The 27,949-nt window shown below is 44.0% G+C and overlaps 1 protein-coding gene across 4 annotated transcripts; it reads right to left on the bottom strand.

Moving 5' to 3' along the window:
• Nucleotides 1–612: 612 nt before the first annotated feature.
• Nucleotides 613–26,470, bottom strand: ZBTB1 (zinc finger and BTB domain containing 1). Of its 4 annotated transcripts, XM_069018472.1 has the most exons (3): nt 26,148–26,470; nt 14,777–16,688; nt 613–4,245 (listed from the first exon to the last, which is right to left on the bottom strand). In XM_069018472.1, the coding sequence occupies exons 2-3, from the start codon at nt 16,666–16,668 to the stop codon at nt 4,209–4,211; spliced, it is 1,929 nt and encodes a 642-aa protein (XP_068874573.1). In that variant the 5' UTR covers nt 16,669–16,688; nt 26,148–26,470; the 3' UTR covers nt 613–4,208. The 4 variants fall into 4 exon arrangements, with proteins under 4 accessions (XP_068874573.1, XP_068874570.1, XP_068874571.1 ...); XM_069018469.1 differs by lacking the exon at nt 613–4,245 and having other exon boundaries at nt 4,833–16,688; XM_069018470.1 differs by lacking the exons at nt 613–4,245; nt 26,148–26,470 and adding an exon at nt 26,004–26,096 and having other exon boundaries at nt 4,833–16,688.
• Between the last annotated feature and the right edge of the window lie 1,479 nt (nt 26,471–27,949).

Below are 27,949 nucleotides of genomic sequence, written 5' to 3' on the forward strand. Positions count from 1 at the left end.
TCCGTCGTATCCATTTCCCTAATACCCATTTCCCTTGTAAAACTATCCAAAAAATGGCATAGATCAGATTGTATCAGTGAGAATGGATTACTTTATAATACACCAGTCACTTCAGAAAAGTATAAGCAACTGCTATCCTAAGATCAAGTAATACTTTGTCACAATACCTTTTCATCACTGAAATTCTTCATCTCGTTTACATTTGTGAATGTATGGCTGGTACTTGGAATTCAGACAAGAACTACCAGTGTATAAAATGACAAGATTCTTCTGACAAGGTGTTGCATTAGAAACCGTAGTGTATGTGGGGGGAACTACGTAACTTACTTTGTATTTATATACCGCCCTGTTTTGTGCACAGCTGCTCCTTGTTAACTTAAAGGGCAGCCACAAGACATCATCTTACTTAAATAAGTGCTCCTTTGTTTTGTGAGTAATAAAGTTCTGCAAATCCATATAACATGTTTTTGGCAAATTACACAAATGCATGATCAGTACTATGGAAATATTCAGAACAGCAGAATATAGGGCACTGTAATTTCATACTGCCAAACCAGGAATTCAAAAATCATGAGTCAGATCTCCTAAAATTATAAACCTAGTTTAAAATTACGAGTTTAAAAACATATGTGGCTTTATTCACCTTCTGTTTTTTTCATCTTTACCATATGTTCAGATTACACTTTTAGGATTTTCCATGTAATTTGCAGATCTATTTTTTTTTTAATAAATAAAATAGCTCATTACACCATCTCACAACTGAAACCAGGCTATCTCAGATTGATTAAACTCAATAAAATCATGGAAGCTGTCAACACTGATTAAACTAATGCTTGATGCTTCAAGGAACAATTATTTTATAATTAAGTGATTTTTAAGCACGTTTATTTACATAGACTACTGACAGTTTGCTGAGGCATGATTAAAAGCTGAAGTTAGTATTACTAGTGCTAACTAGATAAACTGGTGTGCTGTGCATTTTAGGCAGTCAGTTCTCTATTCCTTTAACTGCAGCCTCCTTTTCTTGTTCTACTGACAGTCCTAAGCAAATGACTTTAAGCAGAACATTTTCCAGTAATCACAGAATCAGATCAGAAAAGGATCTCAACAGATCATTTAGTCCCATTTTGTGTTTAACCAAGATCTCCTTTCTTGCAATTTAAGGCAATTATTTTTATTCATATTGACTGTGGATATGAGAAACAATTGTGCCATTTTTCTTTGCAACCAGATTTTATATATGAAAATCATTGTGTTTTCCCTCCACCATCTCTTCTGTAAAATGACTTAAAATCATGCAACCTGTGCTCGAGAGCAAAGTCTTCTCAGTTTCCAGACATTCACTGCTTTCTCCTGGATTCTCTGCATGCACCTTGTTTCTTAGTTTTCAAGTGCTATGCTCAGAACTGGAGATGTTACCAGCTCTTGCCTTAGTGGTCCTGAAGGAACAATGATACTCCAGTTTCTACATTTCAGTTTTTACCTTTATTTGCAACATCATGATGTTGGAGATTAATTTTCAGAATGTGATCCAAAGTAATGCATTAATTCTTTTCAATGGAAATTGAAAGGGTAGATTTAATTTAGATATTAAGAATCTTTACTGTGAGGGTGGTGAGGCCCTGGCACAGGTTGCCCAGAGAAGCTGTGGCTGCCCCATCCCTGGGATTGTTCAAGGCCAGGTTGGATGGAGCTTTGAGCAGCCTGGTCTGGTGGAAGGTGTCCCTGCCCATGGCAGGGGGGCTGGAAGTAGATGATCTTTAAGGTCCCTTCCAACCCAAACCATTCTAGGATTCTATGAAATTAAGCAGCTGTTCCTTTACTTGCACAGATAATGGTTCCAGCTTGCACTCGTTGGTATTAAATAATATGTTTTCAGATTCCCTCTGCACCTTGCCAGGATTATGCTGCATTCTAATCTTATCTGTTAATGTACCTGAACTCTGCTTGGTCTTGTTTGAAGATATTAAAAGGATACTCTGTATGGTCCAGGGTGTAAATAAATGAAAACAGAGAATTTTATCTAGAATTGCTGTGATGGAGTTAAACAAAATACTGTAATTATTGGCAATAACTGTAAAGCTGGAAAATTATGCTGAGCTTAAACAAGATAAATGGTGTACTGTAAACTCAGGCAAAGACCAGTACTTCATACTCAGAGATCAGAAGGTGATTAATCTCTCAGATCTACTGATATGCTTAGTGTGAACAATTTTTATAATAATTGAACTGCTGTAGCATGCTATGAATTTCTCTTGTTTTCTCATTTCTATGATTATTTGATATTTATTCATCTCTGTTTTCCCTCTTGTCATTAGCAGGTGAATGGGAAAAACACAGGAGCTGATGAAGCAGGTGGTAACTGGAACTTCACCCTGTTGCCAGGACTGTTATTAACTCAGGTATAAGATGGAATTAAATGAGAATAATAAGCAGATTTGTAAGAGTTTTTTATTAAAGATACTGTCGCAAAGCACAGAATAAGCTTTAAAGATGATGATAACTAACCTGGAATGTCTTTACTGATACTCTACATAGACTAGAAGTAATTGCTAAGTTACAGAACAGTCACAGCCTGTTCTAGATGTCCTACACTTTGTATACTGTTGAAGGCAATGCTATAAATGGATTCCCTTCTCTCCTCTTTGTGGTGGTCTACTTTGTGGTAGTCTACTCTGAAGGTCCTTCATGTTTTCTATAGAAAGGACATCCCATTTGCTATTAGATACCCCAGCTATATTGTGCCTTCTCCCTGCAGAGTCCCCAGTGGTATCCAGCTTTGCCCAGATACCGTCCTCCCCTTTGCTCCTGGGACTGAAGTGTCAGCATTCCAGTGCTGCACTGAAGGCTTTTAAAATACCTACATTAATGTTTAAGGTGTTACGTGTTAATAGAGCTGATTCCTTCAACATCTATATGCTGAAACATTGGGGGCTATGTAATTAGATTAAGCAACCACATTCAAAAATATCTGAACATCTTTTCTTGCATTTGTATAGCAACTTTATAAACTCAAAAAGAGTAAAGCAAGCACAGACACATGCCCTATACAAGCTGCAATACAGACAATATTGTACACACTTTGTAACAACAGTAATGAAAATGATGCCAATTATAAATAAAATTATAGACAGACTCTTCTTGAGATAACAGTTATAGTGAACAATGAAACATCCTTTTATAATCATGAGTAGAATTAGTAAGATGCGTAACTACAGCAGAATATAATCAGCATGTTTAGTCTGCTTACATGTCTTAAATAGATCCACTGTTGTCTGAGGGAAGCAAAAGAAATTAATATTTTTATAATTCATGCTTGCCCTAATTTGGAACATTTACTGCCTTATTGGTTTTTTGGTTAGGGTTTTTTCCCTCCCATTAATTTAGCTGGAAACATTAGTATTCCTAAAATGTTCAAATCTGAACATGAACGCCTGATTCTCTTCTTCAAGCTTTTGCAAGGCTTAGCTCCAGAAAAAGGTGCACCCTGTGCCCTGTGAAGATTATTTCACATTTACTCATCTCCTTGTTGGTAAAAAATTTTCATGATTATAAGACCAGAGCACCATTTCTTTACTCTCCACATGCAAGCACTGTGCTCCATGGAAGGTCCTCTTCAGCTTGCAAATGATGATCATGGCAGCAGGGGAAATCAAGTCAGCTGGATCTCTCTCACCATCCTGTCCTTCCTCAGGGACCCTCTGTCCTCAGTTTTTAAGGGTTTTTTTTTCACCCCTTTTTCTTTTTTTCTTTTTAAATACTTGATAGTTTAGCATTGTACATGAGTATACACTTGTAATGTTTGAACTAAAAAATCTAAACAGTTTTTGACAGCAATTCTAAGAAGCCTCGTTTCAGAAAAGGAGCACTCCAGCGTGTGAATAGAAATTCTGTAAATTCATTTCAGTGCAGCCCTTAACACCTGGCATCTGCCTCTTTTGGCTGTCTGCTCCATGAAAGACTTCAAATTTGTTTTTTACAGGTGTAAGTAATAGTCACAAGGAAGTAAGATTTATAATACATAGAAGAGTCCAAAACAACTTTTACTGCATGTTCTAATTTGACTGCTTTGGTGCCTTTTGCGACTGCTGCAGTATGTCAAAAAAGCAAAGGTGGTGCCAAGTCAGATCTGGCACACGAGGTTCTGAGTTTTTATGAAATCTTTTGCCGACCAGTTCTTCCTCATGTCTTCTCCAAATCTGGTTCTCTCAGTTGTTCAGAAGCTTAGAAGTCCCTATTTCACTACTGCCATGCAGAAAAGAAATGCAAGAAAAATATTAAAAGTCAGAAGCCCGCACTGCAGTACTGTATTTGCTAGCATGATGTGGTCCCTCCCACCTCACCATGTGTGGTTTTGCTCTAAATACCCATCCTTCAGTTATATTCAGAGCACCCACCACAGTCAGGAACTCTTTTTAAAAGCCATACATTTCCTTCAACCCCTAGCCCACCAGAACACAACCTTAAACAATGTTGTCATGTTGTTTCAGAAACTTTTGCTTCTTTTTCCTTTGCCTTCTGTTTTCAAAACAGCTACAGATTTGCTGAAGAAAAGACTTCACTTCCCAAACCTCCCAGAAGTTATTTTTCATACTGTATGTGTTACTTTCCAGCAGTGGTTTATGGCTTGGCTTAGTGGATGCTCCAAAAATTGCATGAGTATTATTTCCCCTCAGCCGCTCATAGCTTGGAACACCTCCACTCTAGAATACTTCTTACTGCTTCATATTTGACTCTATTTTTGGTTGTGGGTTTTTTTTATCTTGCCTAAGAGGTAACTTACGTATTTACTTGACACACACACCCACCCACCCACACCCCACATTCTTATTTTAGGTTAAATGCAGGTAAATTATATAAATATTTACAATTTCTGTAAGTCTCTTTCAACCACACTAATTCATGACAAATATGAGCAGCTTTGTGCCCGATACGAACAAACAAGAAATTGGAAATGCATGGATGTAACTTTTGAGGACAATATTCAGGGTTGTTGGGGGTTTTTTTGTACACTTGACTTCTTTCTTTGAATATGTAAATCACATTGTACAAAGTATATTTTTGCACCTTGGATTGTTGAGTTAACTAGTAACTTAACTCATATGATTGTGCCGCTTCTGGATAATTTACACTTGGTGTTTCTATGCGACTGTGGCAGCCCTGGCTGCCACAAGTGGTTGTGTCTACACCGTGGAAGCTGCACATGACGCCAGGTTTAGCAGCTCTTTGCATTACTTACCTGCCAGAGCATCCTCAAGGCCAGCTCAGGGCTGAATTTCCTGGCACACCTCTGAGAGGAAAGCCTCAAGTAATGCTCCACACCTCGGTGTGCACCGTGGCCAGGCCCTCACTCACTGCATGTGCCAGGCCCAGGCTTGTCTGGTATTTTACCTGCCCTCTGTGCCATGTCACATACTTATGGTGGGCAAAAAGGCCAGCTGGGACAAAAGGCTTTTGTTTTGTGCCATGAGGGCAATATGAACCGGGGAAGCAGGTCTTGGGCAAACTGCTACCTTCAAAGTACTGCTGGTTCTGGCAGCAGGGCCATGTGTCTGCCTAACACATTCATAAAATCTTGGAGGGGAATTCACTGGACTGGTGCTGTTATTGCAAAGTAACTCTTACATGACTAGCTCAGAGGCCAGGAAGTACCTTTTTTTCTTTTTTTGGAAATTAACAAAGGAGAAAAAAAGCTGTTCTAACTACAGTAAGCATGTGAGCACTGTTTTTCCCTAGGCAACATCAGTGTTTAACATTGCTGTTCATTACCATGCTGGCCTGCACTTTGCAGTCCAAGATCTCTGTCATTTGCAGATCATACACAACTCACATACTCGACTGAGCTCCATTCCACCACCACCCTCAAATACATCGGCTGTGCTGTGTGGGACCACCTCTGAGTGCGGGAAGGTGGGCTGCCTCTGAGTATTAAATCACATTTTTCCGATGAGACAGCAGAAACGCTGCTAATCAGTGCCAACTGTGGTGGGGTGGGGAGTAGCACACACAGAGCTCCTGGCATTGCCGAGAGCCTGTAGCCCACAGGAAGGGAGATTAGCGATAAAACCTTGTGCCCTCCTCGCAGACCTTAAAATCGCCCAGCTTCCCGAAGCACAGAAGCTGTTTGGGGATGCACAGCTGCGGGAGGATCTGCTTCACCCTCCTCCTGGCAAACTGAAGCATTCCAGCCCTGGGATGCCACGAGATGGCGCCGGAACCCCCATCCCCGCATCCTGAGCGTCTGCAGAATTCCAGCCCTTCCCAGAGGTTACAGAGGATGCGGCTCCTTCCACTTCATCAAAGTAGAGGAAGTCTGTGATTAGCTGGATGTTTACAAATAAAAGGAGGATCTGGAGACAGATCAAAGATAACTCTCCAGATTTGGCCCGATATCAGGTTCCTGTGCTAACAGCATCTGCATGGGTTCCACTCTTATGTTCAGTGGCTGAACTTGGTGTATCTCATCATGCATTAATAATGCTTGTATAAGGCCTAGTGCATTTATTAGAAGTCTGAAGATTCAGCCAGCTAAGGACCTGAAAAAACAAAACAACAAGACCCTTCAGACTGATCTTCCAGGCTCCATCTAAGAGAAGCACCCACTGGGTTCTTCCTCACCCTGCTTCCTGCAATGTAAAGGGAACCAAGAAGCAAAGATAAGCACTGTTCCAAAATCCAAAGGATACTTCAGACTTAGTAAACTGGAGCAGTAGCTCCTCTAATGTCCTCTAACAATTTAAGTAGCTTGGATGGTCCAATCACATCATATATGCTTTTCACTGAGGAGTCTGTAGTTCATCCAGGATCTCAGTGATTTTGTCACAGCCCAAAGGACCAGGGAGAGAAGCAGATGGGAGATAAAAGATGTGTGTGAAATACATTGAGTTAATGTATATCTGTTCTAAGAGACATCTTTGTTTTGACTCTGGGTAACAAACCAACATAGCTTGTGAGGTCTGGAAGGCGACAGGCTATTCCTTCTCTCATAGTAGTGCTCTGTTTGAAGCTGGTATTGCTATTTGGGGTCTAAGCCACACTGAACTTGATCAAATAAACATTCTCCAAAGGAAACTGCCTTTGAACTATTTAACTCTTTGCACAGCAAACTAAAACTGAAAGAACTGTAACAATTACTGTAAAATCTCTTGTGTCTTGACTGAGTTATTTGCCAGTTTTTAAGCTACTCTGCATCAGGACCTCTGTCTTTTCTGGCAGAACTGACCGTGTCAGCAATGGCCAGTAAAATCTAAGTGAAACCCAATCTGTCTGAAAGCAGACTAGGTGGGGCTAACCCTCAGACTTCCAGGCATGCAGACTATTAAGTGTCATATTTTACAGCATATGTAAGTGTACACAACTTCTACTAAATCCACCTGATAACAATGTAGTTCAGACATCTGAGCTCTCTCCTGAGCTGTGGGATAATTTCTTCATCAGTTTCACCAGATCCGATCCTCTATTTCCTCTTCCTACAATATTACTGTATCTATCCTTTTCCCAAAGGAGGGATACTTTAGATTTTGTCTCTTAAAATGTTTCTGATTTGTGTAAGTAATTCAATAACCAATAGCTAGAAACCAGAACCTCAGTAGTTTGGAAGCTGGGACTCTGTACCGGTAGGTACCAGTAGGAAACCCACAGGCAGGGAAGAAACCAGGGCACCACCTTTAGCATCCTAAATAAAAGCCCTAACAACAACTTGTGTAAGAGGAGCGTAACCGATACGAGAAGTCTGGTGTATCTGCTGCCAAAACCAAAAGCAATTTATGGTATTCAGCAAACTCTATTTTTAGCCAGCTTATCTGCATTTCCACAAACTTTCATGGTCTTTGGGGCTTTTGCCATGGAGAGAAGGACAATATGTTATTTCTCCCATTCATTTTCTGGGGAGTCAGAAGCAGAAGTCCCTCTGGTGACCACCCGCAGTGGGATGGTTACCTAAAAAGGAGAGAACAGGTATTACTGAGGTGTGTAGTTCAACTGAACATGTGAGAACTATTAAAAAAGGCAACTTCTTAGCCCTAGTCATTGCTTTAAAACAGGAAGAAAGCAAATCTTCCCATTTCTAAAACAGAAGGCAAATAAAAGAGCCAAAAGGATGTGTTTTTAAAATAGCAACCATGTCATCAGGGGAGATGGGGGAGAAGAGAGGGGGAAAGACTGATTTTTGCATCTTTTGTGTTGGCAACGTGGCTGCTGCAGAGACCTTGGCAATTGCTGACACTGGTGGCACTTTGCCTGACAGACAAGTTGAGAAACCAAGGATTTACAACAGTCCTGATTTCCAGTGGATTTCCTATAATCTACACAGCTTCCAGGATTTAGAGGCCTGTGAAGGATGCTCTCATTCCCTGTCAGGGATGTCTACAGAACTATAAGATATATTTATCTGAAATCACGTCTTATTTGCAAACAAAAGAAAGTACACCCCAAAATCTCACTGATGCAAATCACACTTGAGTTTGAGTGAAAACAATAAACGCAGCAGGACTTTGTCAGAGAGGGAAGTTCTTGAACTATTTCTTTTTTTTTTTCTCCCACCGGAAATTCTAGATGCAGCATTGTTTTTGTGGTTGTAGCTGCAGGAAGATTTACTCTGGTTTTTAGTATGCCAGAAGGCACAGGAAAGGATTAAACCTTTTCATTTTCTCGCAAGAGAATCAAAGATCCTGACCACGTCTGAACCTCAGGGTTGGTGAGGTGAGGTGTGCCATGCTGGCTACACAAAAGAAACAGTCAAAGCCTGGCCTTGGACCATCTGAGGATTTCTCATTTCACAATTCTGTTCTATTCCTTTTAATACATTAATATGAAACTTTAAAAACACATTTCCAACCACTCTTACATGGGGAATCGGCTTGAATTACTGAAAACAGTTTCTCTAAAAGCATGATGCACAACATGGTTTTCTTATGTCTTAAATTAATTTTAAAATCCCCACCCTGTAAGATATTTGAGGGCAAAAATAACCCAAATAAAGATCTGATAGCATTTCTCCTATGAAGTTGGCACTGGTCATTCAAGTACATGAAAAGGAACATGGGCTGTTTGTTTCAGGGCTGAATATTTATAGTCATGATGAAGTGATTCCTGAGTCATGAGCTCTGCTGCCCTGTTACAAATTAAGGTTTGTCTTTCTGCATTAAAAAAATCAAATCACAACTAATTCCAGAATTGTGGAAGTGGCTGTAAAAGTAGCAAAAGACACTTAATTTATAAAATGTGTCCTGATTTTTGGCATCTTTCCCTACAAAATCTCAGCCTACTCACACGTCTCAAGAATACACTGCACAGCAACATTTCAGGAGTTTTTTGGAAGCTGGAAGAAAATACAGAAAACTGGTTTATAGCTGAGAACTACAGAAATGTCAGCTTTTGAAAACATGTTCCTAATTTCTAGCCTTCAGCAGACTTTATGAAGCCAAATTAGTCATGCTTCATCTTGTAGGTCTTTAAGTCTGCGACAAGCATCAAACCAGCTGAGAATTAGGGAAGTCAGAAGATTTGATTTTTAACTCTCTGAGATTGAGAAGCACTTAAAAGTCAGAAGTACACAGGGATAGTAACAGATACTGCCAGCATCAGCTAAACTTACACACAGAATTACCCTGAGCTTTCAGCATTAGACCAAAAATGAGACGACTGTCTCCTCTTACTGTGAAAAGCAGTGAGGGGCACAGGGCAACAGAGGAGCTCCACAGCTGCATCTGGGCCCACAGCTGGAGGGCAGGAAGGCCAGAGGAAGGTGGGAGCCATTCCTGGTGTTTGGCCAGACAAGGGGCCCAGCTCATTCCTGGCCTCGGGCCAGGCCAACCACACAAACCCAGGGGCACGGAGCACTACCCAGTCTGCTTCAAGAAACACTAAGAAAGCTCCAGAGCATATTTGTGGGATGAGCTGAACGCAGGAAGGTTTCCAGTTCTCACAAAAAGGGCAGATAGCAGAGATGTGTCTCATTTGTAAGAGGCTGGGCTGCCTTTTTCCTTATCAGGAAATAGAAGATGAATGTGAAGAGTTCAGCTTCCCTGAGGATGCTTGGGGGAGACAGAGACCGAGTTAAATTTGGGACATGCTCTGAGTACTGGTACAGCTTGTTTAAGCGAACAAGCCCCCTCCGAGCTACTCATTCCTCCCCTTGTGCCACCCCTTCTATTGTGCTTGCACAAGATCTGACACAGAGATGGAGAGGGAAGCACAGCGGGGAACTGATCCAGCCAAAAACCAGCCCCACAGGGAACAGAAAAAGGCCCGTTGCTTGATTCAGTTCATTGTGAAGCTACATAGATACGTGCTGTTTGACAATGGAAAGGGTGGCACACAGGGGAGAGGAGAGCTGAAACTAATGGGGAGAAGCAAAGGGCTGCCAGGGCTCAAGGTGGCATTGCCTCCAGGAGCCAATTCGTGTCCTCACCAATAGCTCCGAGACTCTTGATGGTTTAGCACTAGAATATTGAAATACAATTGTGTAGTCAAACTATTCACTTTTATAACAATGTATTTTTAATATAATCTCCAGGGCAATATATTTTCTGTCTTCAGCTTTGAATAAAAAATATGCTGAATTATATGTTTTACATCAACTGAAAATATTAAATAGAGAAGTCCCCTAATTAAAGCATAAATTCTTAGAATTCCATGATAGTCTATTTATTGAAATCAAGATTTCTCCACAGACCTGTTGGCTACAAATAACATTATACACAATAATGTAAATACTCTTTGAACTAACAAGTCAGCAGGAAGCATTTACAAGTATATATATACATTAACATTTTAAACATCTCCTCTGATACTGAAAAATAAGCTCAACAGCTTTTATGATATTTTAAAGCTCCTACCGGGTGTTTTCATGAATTCCCTCTTTTTAAAACTTCCAGTAAATCTTGAAAGCTAAGAGTTAGACTAGCCACTTAGAAATTCTTAGGATTGCAGCCCATAGCACTGCCAAAATGAGAAAAACAACAGAACACAGAGAGGTCCTCCAAAAATAAGAATAGCAAATCACTTAAAAATATAACTTAGGCCATCCAGCAAATCTTTTTCTTTCTGGCTACGCCTTGTGCAATGCTTGCACCTCCAGTTTTAAAGATCCTTAAGTGCTTTTACACACTAACATTCACTAAGGAGATTCAAAGGAACAATGTTATGGCAACAGGAAAGTACAAATTAGAGGGAAAGAACTCTGAAATAAAATGGTTTTGCTTCCCGTTCACTATCTTTCAAGTAACAGCAAAACTTACAGGATAACTGATGTTGATTTTTTTTCATGTCTGCTTTTGTTCTGTCTCCACATTAAATCATTTTTGTCATGGTAGGACCACTGAAACACCATTATTTCACTCTCCTGCAGATGTTGTCCCATTCTGGGGAGAACATTCAGGAGTGGCCAGCCCCAGGCTGCCTCAGCACCCAGACCTTCTCCCCTTTCACAGCAGCCAAATTCCTCCTGTCACTCCAGGCCTTTTCCCTAACAGTCCCATGCTGTTCCCCTGCACACTTTTACATGTCACCTTAAATACTCATCTCTGTAAATACCCATCTACTTGCAAGCCAGGCTGACTTGTTTATGTTCTCCTATACTCCCCTTGATCACTGGCAGGCTACTTCAGTCATTCTGATTTTCTCTGCCTACATGTAAATAGATCCACTCTTAAGCTTCCCTGCAGTGCAATTCAGGCTCTTTGTGAGCCTTAGCATGGACTTTCATACGTGTGAACTCCAAGGCACTGGGTTTTGTTCCACTAGAACAGGAAAAAACATCAATTCAAGTTCAGTTGGAAAGGTTTAACAAACTTTACTTTGAAAGGCTACTACAACACATCTTATAACTGAAAAACAGAGGTACTCAGGGTGTTTATAAACTTAGATAATACACGTAAATACTATCATTCCCATTTTCTCCATTTAACTTCTGTAGCTGGCAGGTCTGCTTACACTAGAAAGTCAAATTTTATAAGAAGCATGTTTAGGTCAAGTTCAGACCAATAGGCTGTAAACAAGGGCTCCTGACCCTGAGCAGGAGGCTCCATAAATCACCCCTAGCCCTTCACTGAATTCAGGACTGATCCCTTACACAGCAGAGGTCACCTCCTGCTTTTCAACAAGGTCTTTAATCTGGGCTGTGCTGTGCCCCCGCAGAGCTGTGGGCAGCGGGGCCGGCTGTGCTTGGTACGCAACCCGCGTTCGTGAGCTCATGGCTCAGGCCCACAGCTCCCCGGCCAAGCTGAGTCATCCTCACCCTGGTCTCACAGGCGGGACATTTTATCCACTCCTCCAGCCACCCGCTCCATGCCACCTTTGGGATTTGCTTCCCGCTGCACAGCTCTAATCCTGCCTGCCTGCCTTTGCCACTCCCTCACGCTCAGGATCTCTTCTCCCACTCAGTCTTCCCACTCCTCCAGTGCCACAAGACCCTCCTGCCAGCTGCCCCAGTGCTCTCCAGTTCTCCTTCACTTCCCTTGACTGCTTTTCCCAATCCAGCTGATACTGTGAGAGATAACCTGCATGTCAGAGAGTCACTGTGTGCAGTGTATGAACCCCCCAGCTCTGGAGTGCTGGAGTGTATGCGTGCCTGTGCTCTTTTGTCCCCAGTGCTATTGAGGACTCAGTTGGCTTCAGCACCATACAGGAAAACAAAGGACTGAGCAGGTAAGCAAAACACTAAAAGCCCACTAAACTGCTCCCAAAGCAGTTGGTGCCTTGGAGCAGCTGCTGGCTCAGGACCAAGGGCTGGTGGGGGAGCCTTCTCCATCACTGCAGAAATGCACGTCTGCCAACCAAGAGAAATCCTAATGCACATTTAAAACTGAATAAATGCAAGGCAACTCACACTAATTTTAACAGTTAAAGTGGGGATTCTGAATTGTATTCACGTCTCTGAATAGTCTAAAATTAAAACTTGATACCCCTCATAATCCCCAAGAAACAAGGAATGAAACTCAACTCTGACAGAAACAAGCACGTGAAAGCCCTGGACTAGACCGTCAGCTCCTGGCTCATATTCTCAACCCCACCACTGGCACATGAGGTGATAGAATATTTCAGCTGGAAGGGGCCTGCAATGATCATCTAATCCAACTGCCTTAATTGCTGATCTAAATTACTTTCCTCCCTCCATAGCTCAGTGGGAAATAGCATTTACCACCCTCTTTGATAAAGTGAGATCTGCTGGGAGAAAGTACAACTAGGTTTTATTTTTAAATTGTTTTTTCCACAATTACGTATTAGGATCCTTTCCTCCACCCCATCACAAATCACACACTTAACAAACGTTTAGACAGCTGGTGCCTAAGAGTCAAAGCCAGTTGCTCTCTCAAAGGCCGAAGTGCCTCACTGAATTGGTGTCAGCTGGTACTTAGTAAGATTTTTAAATTCAATTAAATTAAGAGACAAGCTGCACAGATTAGGGCTCTGCTAGAATCAGAAAGGAATCTTAAAAGGTATAAAGTATCTTTACATTTATTAAGCAAACTCTGCAGTCTTTTCTTGTTATATTCTTGTTGAAAAACAGAACATTCATAAAGTGTCATGAAAACAAGAAACAAAAAACCCCTAAGGTCCCAAGCAATGGGACTATCTTCACACCCATCCTGCTTTTAACTTTCCAACACAAGCAGCAAGGCACAGTTCCCAGCTAGGCTGAAAATGCAGTCTTCAGTGCACATGGCCATGCTGCATTCCTAGCAACCCACCACAGCCACTCCTCCCCTGTATGTTAGGGTAAGCAAGTTAAATATACCCACAGAAGTACAGACAGTGAAAGAAAGGCCAACATCAGTTGTACAGTTCTTGCTAGGACTTCCCATCTGGAAAATGACCACTGTGCTGGAACCCCTCAGTTATCCCGACAGTCATTAAGTCCCTTCCCCCTTGTGCATACCAGCCCGAGCCTGTGAGGTTTAACTGAGCCTATGTGCTCACACCCCTGGGATGCACCTTCCAACAAAGCCAAGAATAAGGGAACCAGGACAGCCAGCTCTGCCGCTACAGCAGAGTCAGAGGACCAAAGGATTATTTCTTGGCATTGTTGGTTTGGGGTTCGTTTGTTTCTTTTTTTTTTCCATTTCAAAAATTAATTTGGAGATTATGAACAATTATGCTCTTGCACATTAATCGCTGGGATCTAAAATTTTCACATGAAGAAACAACACATGGAAATATTAAAGCACTCATCTTACGGACATGGATCCGAGAACTGTTTAATAGCAGTCAGTGAAGGGGTAACATTGTGCTTTTAATCTACAGTTTAAAAATAATGATTTGTATATCTACGTAGTAAAACAATAAAATTAAGAACAGAAACTGGTATTAGGAAACAGTGAAAATGTAATAATTAAACACATGATGCTTTTCAAAGCTTTATACTTAATGAGCCTAGATAGACACCTATGGTTAGGAGGGTCTTAAAAAAATAATAAAAAAGAGACTTATTTCCAAATTTTTTTTTTCCTTTTCAAATTTTTTTACTATACTTATGCTTTGCTTTGGTGTTCTCTCTGCTGCCAACTTAATGCTTTAACAGTATGTTTATGCTTATGTTCTTTTCAAATGCTTGGCATTATAGTGAGATCTCATATCTTTCCTCAAATTAAATTTTGCTCCACATACTCCACATGTATACAGATGAACATCCCTGTGCTGCTCCAGTTGCTCATTATTTGGGAATATCTGAAAGCAGACCTGGCATATAGTCTCTCCAGCTGATAAGTGAGATATCATATGCCGTACATGGTCATGTTTTCGGAAGTTTCCTTGATCACAAATGGAACAGACATACCTGGCCATGCCTTTGTGCATATCATTGTGGAGCCGCAACTGGCGCTCTCTTAAGAACTGCTTCCCACATGTCTGACAAACAAACTGTTTTTCCTTGGTATGAACGGTATAGTGTTCCCGCAAGTGGCAACGCTGATAAAATCCTTTCCCGCAAAGGTTGCAGAAATGCTTACGTCTGTGATCCCTCTCATTCTCTTCCAACATGGAGTTCTTGAACAGATCTTGCTCCAGGCAGTTTGACATATGTTCGACCACTAGGTTTTCAGTATCAAAACGCTGGCCGCAATTAGGGCATCGGAAAGGACAGGCAGAATGCTTGTATAACTGGTTTTTCTGAAGGCTGTTCATTTGGAAGTGACTGTCCCTGAAGTCCTCTAGCATCTCTGCAAACATCATGTCCCTTATTTCTGACTGCTCCTCGGGGTTCTCTTCCAAGTCCATTTTCTCCTCAGAATTTCTGATCCCGTTCATGGTCAGATCCTGGGGTTCTCCACAGGTCTGTGCATGATCCTGTAGCTGCTTGCCTTTGACCAGTATTTGACCACACTTGCCACAAGCACATATATTTTCTATGTGTTTGGATAAATAATGAGAGGACAAATCTTCCTCAGTGATTGTTAGCCCACAAAGTTCACAGGGAGCATTCTCCACATCTTCCTGCACTGAAGGAGCCTTGCTGTTAAGGTGCCGTGGACTTTTCAAACACTTTCTTTCATCCTCATCCATGGATAAACGAGGTTTTAGAGTCTTCCGAGCATTTCTCTTCTCTCTCATCTCTTCCTCGACGTAGTATCTGTAAAGCGGCTCTTCCTGTTCATCATCCAGGTCATCATTGTCAGAAGACTCATTGCAGTCTTTATCTGCTACCTTAATAATGTTAAAATCCTTCAGCTCATCTGTAGGATTGTCCTCTGGCTCCACCTTGATGATAATCCTCTTCCTCTCAGAGGCTCTACTTCCTTCTTCACCTGATGTCTCAGAAGCAACTGTGCTGCTTTTTCTGCTCGTGATGTTTGACACGGGAGATGAAGAATCGTCCACAGCATGGCTCGAGTCCCCCTTGTATTTTTCTGTTTGTGTGGAGATCATTTTAGAAGTCGAGTTCTTTTCACTAAAGTCCATTTTCTCAGCACTATAGTACCTGGCACTTTGGTAGGAATGCCTGTTGGTGCATGTTAACACATGCTCATCCAGTAGCTTTTCACAGCTAAAACTAAACCCGCAGCTGTCGCAGGTGAAGCTCCTTCCAAACCGGCGCGAGTGTGACACGCGCTCTTTCGTGTGAGAGAATTTGGACGTGGTGCTTTTTTTGCAGACATCAAACAGTTGCTCAGGGAAGCTGTTGAGCTGCAAAGCTTCTTCGTCAGGCTCTTTGTTATGGGATGTATTTACCGTTGAACTTGGCGGCTCCATGCCCCACCTGTTTGCTTCACTGCCATTTCTAGCAAGTGCGTCTTCATACATTCTCACACCAAATATCATTTTACTAGTCTGGGTGCTAGAAGCAGGAGATGAACATTTTAAACTAGATGAGTCTGTATCCTGTATATCTTCTAGACACTCAGGTACATTATATAGCTGTAAATAGTTCATGGCCACTTTAAATTGCTCAAAATTGGCAGGGGCTGTCATAATTTTTCCTAAATACATGAACTGTAAAATAAGATCAAAGCATTCAGCGCTAATCTTCATGTTGCTTAGATTCAGCTGGGCTGTAGTGTTTTGATGGTTCATAAAAAACATCCTAAAATAGGCGCTGCAGGCAGCAAGGACTGCTTTATGTGCTTGAAAATAAATATCATCGATAGCGATGCAGCAGTCGCACAGAAAGCCCCACTCTCTTTGCTTGTTTAGCTGCTGAAGGACATAGTTGCTATGGCTGGTTTTTGCCATCTTGTACTTCGATTACAGCCCTGCATAAAGAAAAAGGTATCTGTTAAATCACGAGCACAAAACCCAAAGCCTTCTTAAATGTAGGGAGGAACTGCCATCTCTTTGCTCTCTAAATCTTCCTATTCTGCCAGTCTGCGGTACAGCTTCCTGTCTGGAGATCTCTGCTGCTAACTACTTACGAATATTGATGCCAGTGAAAACATCCATAATTCCATGTGCTCACCACTAGGCTTACAAGACTAGTAAACTAATAAACACAACCAGCACACACGTCAATCAGAGCTACCCTGCTAGAATATAAATTAGCAAATATATCTCCAAGTCCTACAGTCAAGATTTTCAGATATGAATTCTGAACGCAGAACTTCAAAAACTTCACAGGGTAGACTTCTGTAAGATGGCCCCAGGACAACACCTATACAAGGTAAGCTGGCTGTCAGAAACCACTCTTCAGTCTCAACTTGCCTTTTTACCTGTCAGTCTAATGGGCACATGATGCAACACACACTGGAAACCAGGCCAGGCTCAAACTGGTCTTTCCCTCCCCATTAAAGGAAATTAAGAGACAACAGAGCACCCACACAAGCTACTCCACACATTTTGCTCTTCGTGGCAGCTGAGGGATCATCTCAACCTTCTCTGCAAGGCGTCCTGCAAACCAGGAACTGCAAACTCAAACACCTTCTCAGAAGCAGAGGGCAGCCCGGCTGTGGTGGCACGTCCCACGTTCGAGCCCGCTGCAGATGGTGACCAGGCAAGCTGCGTGACAGCCACAGGGACTGCAGAGGCAGGAAGTGGTGCACGCCGTGCCTCCAACTGCTCTCAAAACCACTCGTTCAGAGCACTGAAATGTAACCAAAACACGTAGCTGGGAAACCGGACAAAGAAAAGCTCGGCAATGGAGAACTGAGAGAACCAGCAAGCCAGAGGTGGAGCCATGGTGAAATGAAGCCTCAGCAAAGACCAGGGAGAAAGGTTTGCCAGTGCTGAGGGTTGCTCTATGTGAAAGGACTAACTCGTCCTCAAGAGAAAAGAGGAAGAAAACATCATGGTTTATGTTAAAAAAAATATCCAGAAGAAATGCGCTGCATACAGGAGGTGAGCGTTTGATTAAAGATAAACTTCAACAAATGTGGCCAGATCCAACACCCAGTCATGACTCACTTTGGAAAGCCTTTACTGATACACATAATCTGTTCTAACTGCACAGGCTGAGGGGGTGAGAAACCAGAAGAGGGTATAGACAGCACCCTGATTGAAATGAAAAACATAAAGCAGTAAGGAGGATTCTTAACATTTTGAAAGGTTATTGCAAACAATGCAAATAATTGTAAGAGGTTTGTACAAATAAAGTACAGGCTAGCAAATAACATATACTAAAGGGCATTTTATGACTCAGTGAAATGCATGGATTGATTTGCAACCACTCTTACAACTGTCCAGAATTTAAACACAATACACACACAAATGCTCCACTTTTCTTCTTATTTTCCTAACAGCTTACATCTCCTAGGGGGAAACGTGGGTAGAGAAATTGAATTCCACAATTAGTGTTGAATTCACAAGTCATAGGCGTTGCCTGGCTTGTTAAGTAGCAAACCGACCATTAAGTCCCCGTTCTTCATTCCACAAAGGACTGCCACAGCAGAAAGGCTCGAAAGCTCTCGAGAAAAGAACATGCTCACCCCACCCAGCAATATTCCCTACTGCCAACTCACACAGCAGTTCCTATGGATCACCACCAGCACAAGATCTTGTCTGGCAAGAGGAACCTTGAGATTTGGGTTGAATTACACTGATGACAGGCATCTGAATGGCAGATGCTCCTCTCCTCTCAATCCAACCCTTCACACCCAGAACTCCAGGTGAGCACCCTGCCATAATAATTCTCAGACTGGTTTGGCCCAGTGGTGTCCACTGCAGAAATGCAACTCGTTGCATGGAATTCACTTAATGTCTTTTTACTAACTTGCAAGGCAGTGGCTGTAGTAGGAGAATCTCTGAAACAACTTCACATCTTTTCTACAGAAACTGATTATTGTTTATGTCACTGGGTGATTTCAGATGTTTCTGTGAAAAACAGCAAAGCTCTCGACTTCAAGTAATAATAAAAGTGCACTTCATATTCTTTCAAGTGGTAACGTGTTTTGGATTTGAGGCAATTCATTAGATGCTTAAATGTAACTCAGTCTATTGTATTAAGAATAGCAGCTGCATAATGATAAAGAATTAATTTCAACGTTCACATTCTATGAGTGAAAACCAATGAGAAAATGAGATGATGCCATCAAAGGCACAACTGGCCTCTTGGTGTGAGCTGCCAACACAACAAGAAAAGGCTCAGGACAGCTCATGTTAACTTCCCCATTCTCATAAAGTGGCAAGTTGCAAATGTTTTCTTTAATTGTGGGTTTTTTACACTAGATATACTCCATTGTGTCCTCCAATAGCAAAACAGCAGTACAAGCAGCAAGCCTGTACCAGGTGGTCACAAACTGTCTGCAGGCACCTGCAGACGGGGTTGTTTCCAGATGGTGGGAACAAAAACTCGCCTTTTCCAGGTCTTCTTCTTTGAATCTGGTAAAAGATATTTCTCCTTTTGACAGATGATGTCCTGCAAAGCTTTCAGCACATGGATCCTGACATGCAACAATGACCCGCTGCCAGTGCCACCACTCAGGGAAAAAAGGGTGGAGCATGAGGTTGCTTGAGCCGGATGGCAAGGTTTTGGATTTGATATGTACTTGGCCTCTATCACAGTAGTACTACATGTAGGTATTAAAACAGAGTGTTTGAGGTTATTTATGTTAATGAAACTCCTGGCATCCTCCCTCTGGCTGCTGTATTAACCTGCTGGATGTAACTTGCCACTACGAGAGCCTGTGTTGGGCTATTTACAACTTCAACACATTTCAACCAGCAACAGCAAAACTTTCCTTCTGAAACCTTGGACTGATTACTTTTTTTCCTTCCTCCACAGAAAAGCTCAGCCAAAACGGTTCCAAAAATGAGGCTAAGAAAAAGCTTTCATATATGCAGATTATTGTTTTTTCATTTAGAAATTAAAAATAAAAGCTTCTCTTCCAAAATCTTTGAAGGGACACTTTATGTGGGAGAAAGCATTATGTTTTAGATATGTTGTCACAATATAAAAATCTGCCTGAATTTGGCCAAGCTATATGCTTGAGGGGGAGAAGATACAAATTATCAGTTTATTCACACTTAAAAATTTTGTTAGTTATTAAAACTTCAGATTATAGCCTCGCTGAGAACATTTCATCCTCTTGCAGCTGCTTAGTATACAGGTGCCTGAGCCCTCCACAGTGAAATCCCCTTTTGCACAGAGCTCTGCCAAAGGTTTTAAACTACAAAAGGGTTGATTCAGATAGAGGGAAGAAATTTTTTATTATGAGGATGTTGAGACCCTGGCACAGGTTGCCCAGAGAGGTGGTGGATGCCCCATCCCTGGAAACACTCAAGGCCAGGTCAGACAGGGCTCTTAGCAACCTGATTTTGTTGAAGATGTCTCTGTTTATTGCAAGGGGGATGGACTGGATGGCATTTAAAGATCCCTTCCAACCCAAAGCATTCCATGATTCTATGTGCCACCTCCACAAAGTCACAGCTGATAGTAGAGCCTCCTGGGGACTGCTCCACGCCACCACTTGCCATGGGGTCTCAGCTTCCCTTCTGGTAGCTGATGGAGAAGATGCCCAGTTCTGGCTGAGGGAGAGCCAGAGCCAGGAGGGGATGTAGTGAAAACACAGGGAGATTGGGAAATGTAAGAAGGACATGATGGAAACACTCTGGAAATCTGGAGAGAAAGGAGAGGCAGGCTAGGAGAGGAGTGCTGAGCCAAGAGGGGGGACTAGGATTAGGAAGCAGCAGTGGGAATTAAAAATGGGTGCAGTGAGGGTCTAAACAGTGGAGGGAAGAAGCCACTTAGGCAAGGAGCTGGGAAGAGCCAGGCTGCAGGGCCTAGGGCACAAGGGGTAAAAAATACAGACAAGCTGTTTCTGGAGAATGGGTGGAAAACAATTTCAGCATTCACGCCTTCAGAGCAGGAACTGCACCCCAAATTCCCAATCCTGCCATCCCTTTGCCATCAACCAACATGACAGGCTTGCTGACAAACTCCTTCCCAACAAGAGCAAGCTCTCAGAAAATGGTAATTTATCATTATTTTGTTACTTTAATTGCTAAAATGGCAGCAATCTGCATTTATCACTCATGTAGGTGGATCAGTATTGCAAACTATTTCTGAAGTTTGCTTTAGGAAAAAAAAGCAGGTATTAGAAGGAAAACAGGTCTTTTTACAGAAAATTCAAGGTTTCAAAGTTAAGTGTATACACAAGAAATGCTGATTAATGCAGGAGTAATTGTGCTGCCGTTTATGTACCTATCATATGTTATGTATATATACATATATTATGTATCTATCATAGTATATTCTTCCAGCCCTCCTATCAAGGTTTCCCTTACTGAGCACATCCTCTGGATCTGTCCAGGCCTGGATCTGAGCAGCACAAGACAAGATCCCTGCTCATTTGGCCAAGCATTTGGAGGATGTGAACTGAATGAGAGGTGGAGGACAAAAGCAGGATCTCACAGCAATGAACACTGCTTGGAGAACATCATCCCAGTGCTGTCAGTGCCAGGACAAGTAATTTCAACCTTTCTGTTTTGGTTTTTTTTAATAAGCCTGGCTTGCACTTTTTGGATGTCCAATTTATTCACACAGGTAAACACCACTGGTGGCAACTGAGGCCAGTGAGAGCTATCCTCTGTATGTATTAAACACCAAGTATCTTGGAAAATTAAAGCTCCATGCAGGTGAGTTTGTCAATCCAAAGTTTTAATTATTTCTGATCCTCTTTTTCACCCACCACTTGCCCAGTGGACTAGCACACTTTGTGAAGCATCCAAATCCTGAAGGCACCAAGCTCACCAATCCACAAGGAACCCAAGTAACTCCATCTTCAGCAGTGACTGATTTGTGTGGTGAAGGCAGCACAGGCCACAGTCTAAGCAATGCTGAATGATGCAGAGGTGTTCTGAAATAATGTGCTAGAAAAGCATCTGATATGAAAACTAAAGGTATTTGACTTGGGTATTCTCACTCTGATAGTCAAACTCCAAGTCTCCATATGCATTTTATTTCCCTAGTAAGTATTTCTTTTCACATGGCCATGCTTTAATTCAAGCTTGTCTGCCACCACTTTTTTTTTTTTGAGGCACCACTTAGATACTATTCAGATGTGACCATGAACAAGGCTAAGTTGCACTACTACACTAACCAATTATGTTGTTTGTAAGTCTGCTAACAAGAAAAAACAGGTATTTACTACAGCTCCATGCCATCATTTCCTCACACTCAAAGTTTTCTGAGATGTTTTAAAACAAAAGAAGTAAAAAAAGTCCTCAAGCAAAGAACTAGTAAAGTTCTTTTCCTAACTTCTCTGTCTTTAAAACAGACATACCACAAGGTTCAGAATTCAGGAGCCTTTCGGCTCCTAAAATTAGTAGGTGGTTTTCAAAACCCAGCATTTCCACTGCTGAGCAGGCAAAAACATAGCGCTTACATGCTTAGTGACTGGAAACCAAGAACAGGCTGGACAAAAGTGTAATAAATGAGTGGAGAATTTAGTGCTAATAGAAAATGAGACTGGAAAACCTCAAGCAAACAACGCCCAGTTATCCAAAAAGCAAGCACAAGAGGATCAGAAAGCAAATCCCCCATTGCCATCTCTCTCCATACCCCACCCTGGTGTGGGTTCCCAAGAACTCTTCCCCCTAATTTTGCCATTGTGGGTCAGATCTACCAAAAAGCCTGGATTCCTAAAATGACAGCATTGACATGCTACAGAAAATCCTACAGAACAAGTATAAATTCCCCACACGATGCCCAAGACGTTTATGTGTTCAGCTACTGCACTGACCACAGAGCTGCCGACAGGCTACAACTTTTACTTAGATATACTCAATGGGAAGCCACAGAGAATTGGGTCCCTCACTTTACACAAACACTGAAAAAACAGCAAAGAACTTGGGGCCAGGTAACAATTGTCCATCTCAACAGTGAGTATGGATCAGTTTGCATTGCAAGCATAGCCTTGCTCATAAATTAGAACAGCTATGGGAATTCCATGTACTGCCAGGGAAAATGTAATTAAGCTCCATTATTCAGGCTATGAAGGACTAAAGGTATAATTTATCCTCCTCTCACAGCCCTTCCAATCACCTGCCTTTCAGACATGCCAGTTGGGAAAATGATTTCAATGATGCAGATACTCATCTTCAGACACATCCCGATGGCTGAAATTCATTTTAAACAGACTCCTGGACAACGTACAGGAACAAGTTTCATGGCACTTGGGCTAGATCTGAAGGTCCAAAGCCCCCAACATGAGCTGTCAGAGCTCCTGGATGCCCTGTTCTCCACTGCTCAGCCAGCAGCTCTCTGCTGATTCAGCATCCATGTCCACAAATGAGAAACAGACATCAAATTTTAGCAAGTTATGCTTCTCAACTGCTAATTGAAAATTAGTTAAGGGACATTACATGGTCTTAGGTAAGAACACTCCTCAAAAGACAAGGAATACAGCTTGACAGGAAAAAAATAAGAAAACTGAGTTTGTGCTAAAGCCCCATCTCAACTTCAAAGAACTTTAGATCAGATCTAGGGAGTAAAAGTCCTAGAGAGACCTTATGCAGTCCTTTAAAGTAACTTGCTAGCCACAAAGGTTGACTCTAGAAAGTCACAGTTATCTTTTATCTGGCACCTTTACAGTTCTCAGGCAACATAGTAATGATATGTTTAAAAGAAACAATTAGTGGGGACAAAATTATAACACCCAATTTATGCACTGTAGCAGAAAGATGAGCCTTTTTATCTAGGCTCTCCAAGTTACACCAACTTTCAACTTCTGGAGGCATCTTGGTGGTTTAACCACGTTTTGAGACCTTCAAAAGAAAGTCACAGGTGCCTTCCAGGAAAGGATCCTTGGCTAAATACAGGTCAGACTTTGGTGTAACAAGTTGCTGGATGCACATGAATGAAGCACAATAACTTGTGACACACAGATCAGACTACAGGTTTTCTTGACTCTTCCTGGTCTTAAGTGCTTCTACATTTTACTTTCAGCATACTAAAAATAAAAAAAAGGCTACTAAGGTCTTCATCCAATGAAAGAGGTCTAATATGGGGCAGAAAAGGTAACAGCCAGTGAATTCTGGAGTTTTGCAGTGACACTGCATGCACAAAGAAAAAATTACCAGACAAATTTGAGGATATAAATGGCCTTCATGCAAATTATGTCAGTTTTTGTGCCCACATGCTGTGTCCGCAGCAGAACTCTTTGGGTGATGGTGTTTACTATTCCCAAGCTAAGGCAGGGCAGAATAACCCAGCTGCCAGAGAACCACTGGCCAAAGTGAAAAATGAATACATGGCTTTTCACTCTATATGTGTGTGACATCCAGAACAACTCTAGTAAGAGGCCCAGCTGTAACAACTAAGAGAAAGGACACCGGGCTTTTATCAGGAAACTTTCACTATCTCAGTTCTGAGCAGCTATTCTATTTCCATCCAGCAGGTAAATAGCTACTGCGGCTTTGTCCATCCTGGATTTCCAGGGCTCTCCACTGCCAGCAAGAACAGAAATCTGTGAAAGAAGCAGCCACTCACATTCAAGTAAGAAAGCATCTAAAAACCCAAATCCCTGTTTGGCCTGAGCACTCTCAATGTAATCGCTGCTAATTCCTGTGCCAGTGACAACAGCGGTTGAGTCTGATGAAGGGAAAGACTTGTGCAAGCAGAGCTGAAGCATCTGTTAAGTCTGTGATCTTATTCCACACAAAACTTTCTGGCTACTAGGAAGAAGTGGCTTCTATTACTTCTCTGAGCTTCCCACGCAGCACCAACCCACACCTTCATTACCTGCATCCAACCCTCGCAGTGGGTGCCTGCTGGTTCCCTGCTACCTCAAAACAGCAGCAGAGTGCAACTAATGCTACTTGTTACTCCTCAGGTTTTCTGGCCAGCCATCCAAAAATCTCTCCACAATCTTGTCAACTCGCTGTGCTGCTGCTACCTAGGAAAATCTCTGTAACCGCTCGCGTTTGGCCGGTTTTCCCCATGGCCATATGGTCCCAACGCCTCTCCCCCGCTCGCCATGAAAGCTTAACTTGTAATTCGGTAAAAACAAGAAGCCCGCATCCCCCTGCTCACGGCTGCTCTGTGGGTTTTTCCAAGAGCTGTAATGAGGAATGTTAAACAAACACCTTTAATTAAAGGAATGTTTGTTTAGTGTAATTAAATGCCTAAGGAACACCGCACTGTTGCAACCCCGGATAGTTTTGCAGTGCATGCCATACCTTGCGATACTCAAGTGCGAGGGAAATAATACAAGCAAATGACAACCTGGCAGTAAACATCCAAATATTAAGCAGCATCCAAGCCATGCTACCCGTTTACCAACGCCTACGTGTCAAGAGGAACCGGCACTCCTGTATCAGCTGAAACAGGGTAAACTTGAGAAACTGAGTTACAAAAAATCCCGAAAAATAGAGAGGAATAAAACCGCAGCCCCAAACTCAGAGCGTTGAGTCCCCTTTCCTCTACTCTCTTCAACTACCTTTCTATCCGAGAAGAAACGAGGAGTCCTTTGAAGAACGAGACTTTCCACACCGTTTCCAGAGCAGTACGGGGCTTGTTTTTTATGTGACAAAAGTATTCCCCTTCCTTTCCAGCCGCCTCCACGGCGATCCAGCGCACTGCCAGCCCTGAGTGAAACCCAAGTCTCCCGCCTGGCAGGGTGGAGCATTCCCCCCGGGCTGCAGCTCCGCTCCGTTTTTCGCTAAACTACCGCAACTCACTCGAAGTTTTGGGCCGTTTATTTTGTGAAGACAAAAGGAAGAGAAGCGGCGGGACCCACCGTGGGGGCCGGGGCCAGGCGCGATAGCGGCACTCGAGGTGTTTACCGCGACTTCGAGCCCCGGAGCCACGCGGGCGGCGCAGTGCCCTTCCCTTCCCCGCCTCTCGCCCCTGCACCTCCTTAGGCCGCTCTTCGCTCTCCAGCGCGGCATCCCCCGACCCCCGCCCGCCGCCCCGCAGGTGGAGCGCGCCCGCCGCGACCCCCGGAGAGAAGGAGGGAGGCGAGGAGGGAGGGAAAGAGCGAGCCGGAGCCGGACCCGCCGCCGCGGCGCCGCCGCTCAGCCCCCGCGCAGTCCCCGCGGCGCCGCTCCGCTCCGCGCCGTGCCCTGCCCGGCCGCCGGGCGCAAGGTCACCGCGCCGGCCGCCGGCCAGGGACCGGCCGCGGCTGGAAAGCCCCTACCTGGCAGCGCCGCCGCCACTATGGCGGGCCGCGCCGGGCCACGCCGCCGCTCGGCACTTCCCACCTCCCGCCGCCGGCGGAGCTGCGGCCGCCTCCCGCCTCCTCCTCCCCGGGTCCCGGCGGCGGCCCCCGGGCCCCGCTTACCGCGGCGCGGGGAGAGGCGGCGGCCGCCGACGGGGAGCTGTGCCCGCGCCGCTCCCGCCGCTGCTGCTGCTGCCGCTGCCGCCGCGGCTGCAACAAAGGACTTCCGCCCCGCCGCGCTGCCGCTGCCGCAGCGCCGGCTCCGCCGCGACCGCACGGAGCCGGACCCCTCCCCTCGGCGGCCGCGGCTCCCGGCGCCGCCGCTGCCAGCGCTGCTGCGCCGCCGCCAATGCCGGGGCCCGGCGGGCGGCTCCCTGCCGCGCTCCGCTCTCCTCCCATGCCGCCGGGGACGCGGCGCGGCGCGGGCTGGCGCTGCCGGAGCCCCCCTCAGCCCGGCTCCTCCCCGTCCTCCGGCGGAGCCCCCCGGACCCGCGGCGGGGCAGCGTCAGGCCGGCGGGCGCCCACCGGGACCCCGCGGCCGGGCTGTCCCGCCTCGCTGCTCTCCCGGCCCCCGGAATCCGCCCCTTCCCCCCGCACCCGGGCTCGCCGCACGGAACGGGGAGTCTCTGCTTTCCCCCCGAGCCAGCCGTGGCCGGTGCTGACGCGGAGGCTCCGGTCACCCGTGTGGGTGTCCGGCGTCGGAGTGTTGCACCCGCAGCCCCACGGCCCCCGCGTGGGACAGTTCAACTGCGAGAAAACCACTGCAAGCTGCGTGAGAAAGTATTTCCTTCTCGCTGCAGTTTCACACGTTAATACCACCGCCCTCCCTCCTGGAGCTTGACGGTGATGCAGGAGCACAGGGCTGGCAGCCGCCGCCTCGCTCTGTCACAGATCCCGAGGACAGCCCTTTTTTTCATCCTTCCAGGAGCCGTCCGAGGCTCTCTTTCCCACCAGTGTCTGGACCTCTCCTGTCTGACAACATCCAGCTCCTCCGGAACTATCCCATGTGAGTAAGTGGGATTTCCGGCCCCCCTGCTATCTGCCGCAGATGTGAGAGAAAACATAAGCCAGGTCAGGCTTTCCTCCAGGTCTTGCCACTTGACTTTTCCGCCCCCAAAGTGACATTTGTCATTCAGCACAAGCATTGTAAGTGTTTAATCCGCACAGCTCCATTATTCAGTTGCTGGAGATACCATTGTTTTTTATGTTGCTGCAACTACGATCCCTCTAAGTATCAGACAAGCCAAAGGGGAAAACTTAATCATAGAAAAACTAAGAGATTTTAATACGAATTTGAAAATGGCAAAAGTAACAAAAAAGGCAACTAAATAAAATGCCACAATGTTAAAATGTACCAGCATCTATCCCTACTTCAGTGACCCCGAAGGTTTCCTGAAGCATCCCTCCACTGTGTAAGCAAACAGGACAAACCCAACACAATCCTACTTTCCAAATGGAGAATCAGCCCTTCCTTCTGGGTCTGTCTGGGGATTTTCTAACCACTACAAAATAAAAAGGGAGCGTTAAAAATATCTTTCAGAATGTGTCTAAAAAATCTCCATTTCCCCTCTCACACTGCTGCAGCCTTGCCTCAGGGGTGTGTAGCAGTGCCAAGGGAAAAAAACCTCTGTGTGTAAGACACCAGCTCCCACAGAGGGTGGTGGGACCCCCACATTACAGCTACTTTGTAGGTTTTCCTGTTCTATAGGAAGTTAAATAAACGGCCTCCAGAAGCCAACAGAGTCGTGGTTTTCAAATCACACTGAAAAGTTGCTTTTTCTTATGGTTCAAGAGTCTTTTTCTCCCCACCTCTTTGCACACCTCAGGGCAGCACAAGCCAAGAGTGCCCAGGAGGGCTTGTGCAGCCTCTTGCTCTGTCCCACGTGCATCACACCGGGAGCTTCTGCCACCTCCGGTAAGGTGGG

Source organism: Aphelocoma coerulescens, chromosome 5 (assembly GCF_041296385.1).
Source record: "Aphelocoma coerulescens isolate FSJ_1873_10779 chromosome 5, UR_Acoe_1.0, whole genome shotgun sequence".
Classification (NCBI taxonomy): domain Eukaryota; kingdom Metazoa; phylum Chordata; class Aves; order Passeriformes; family Corvidae; genus Aphelocoma; species Aphelocoma coerulescens.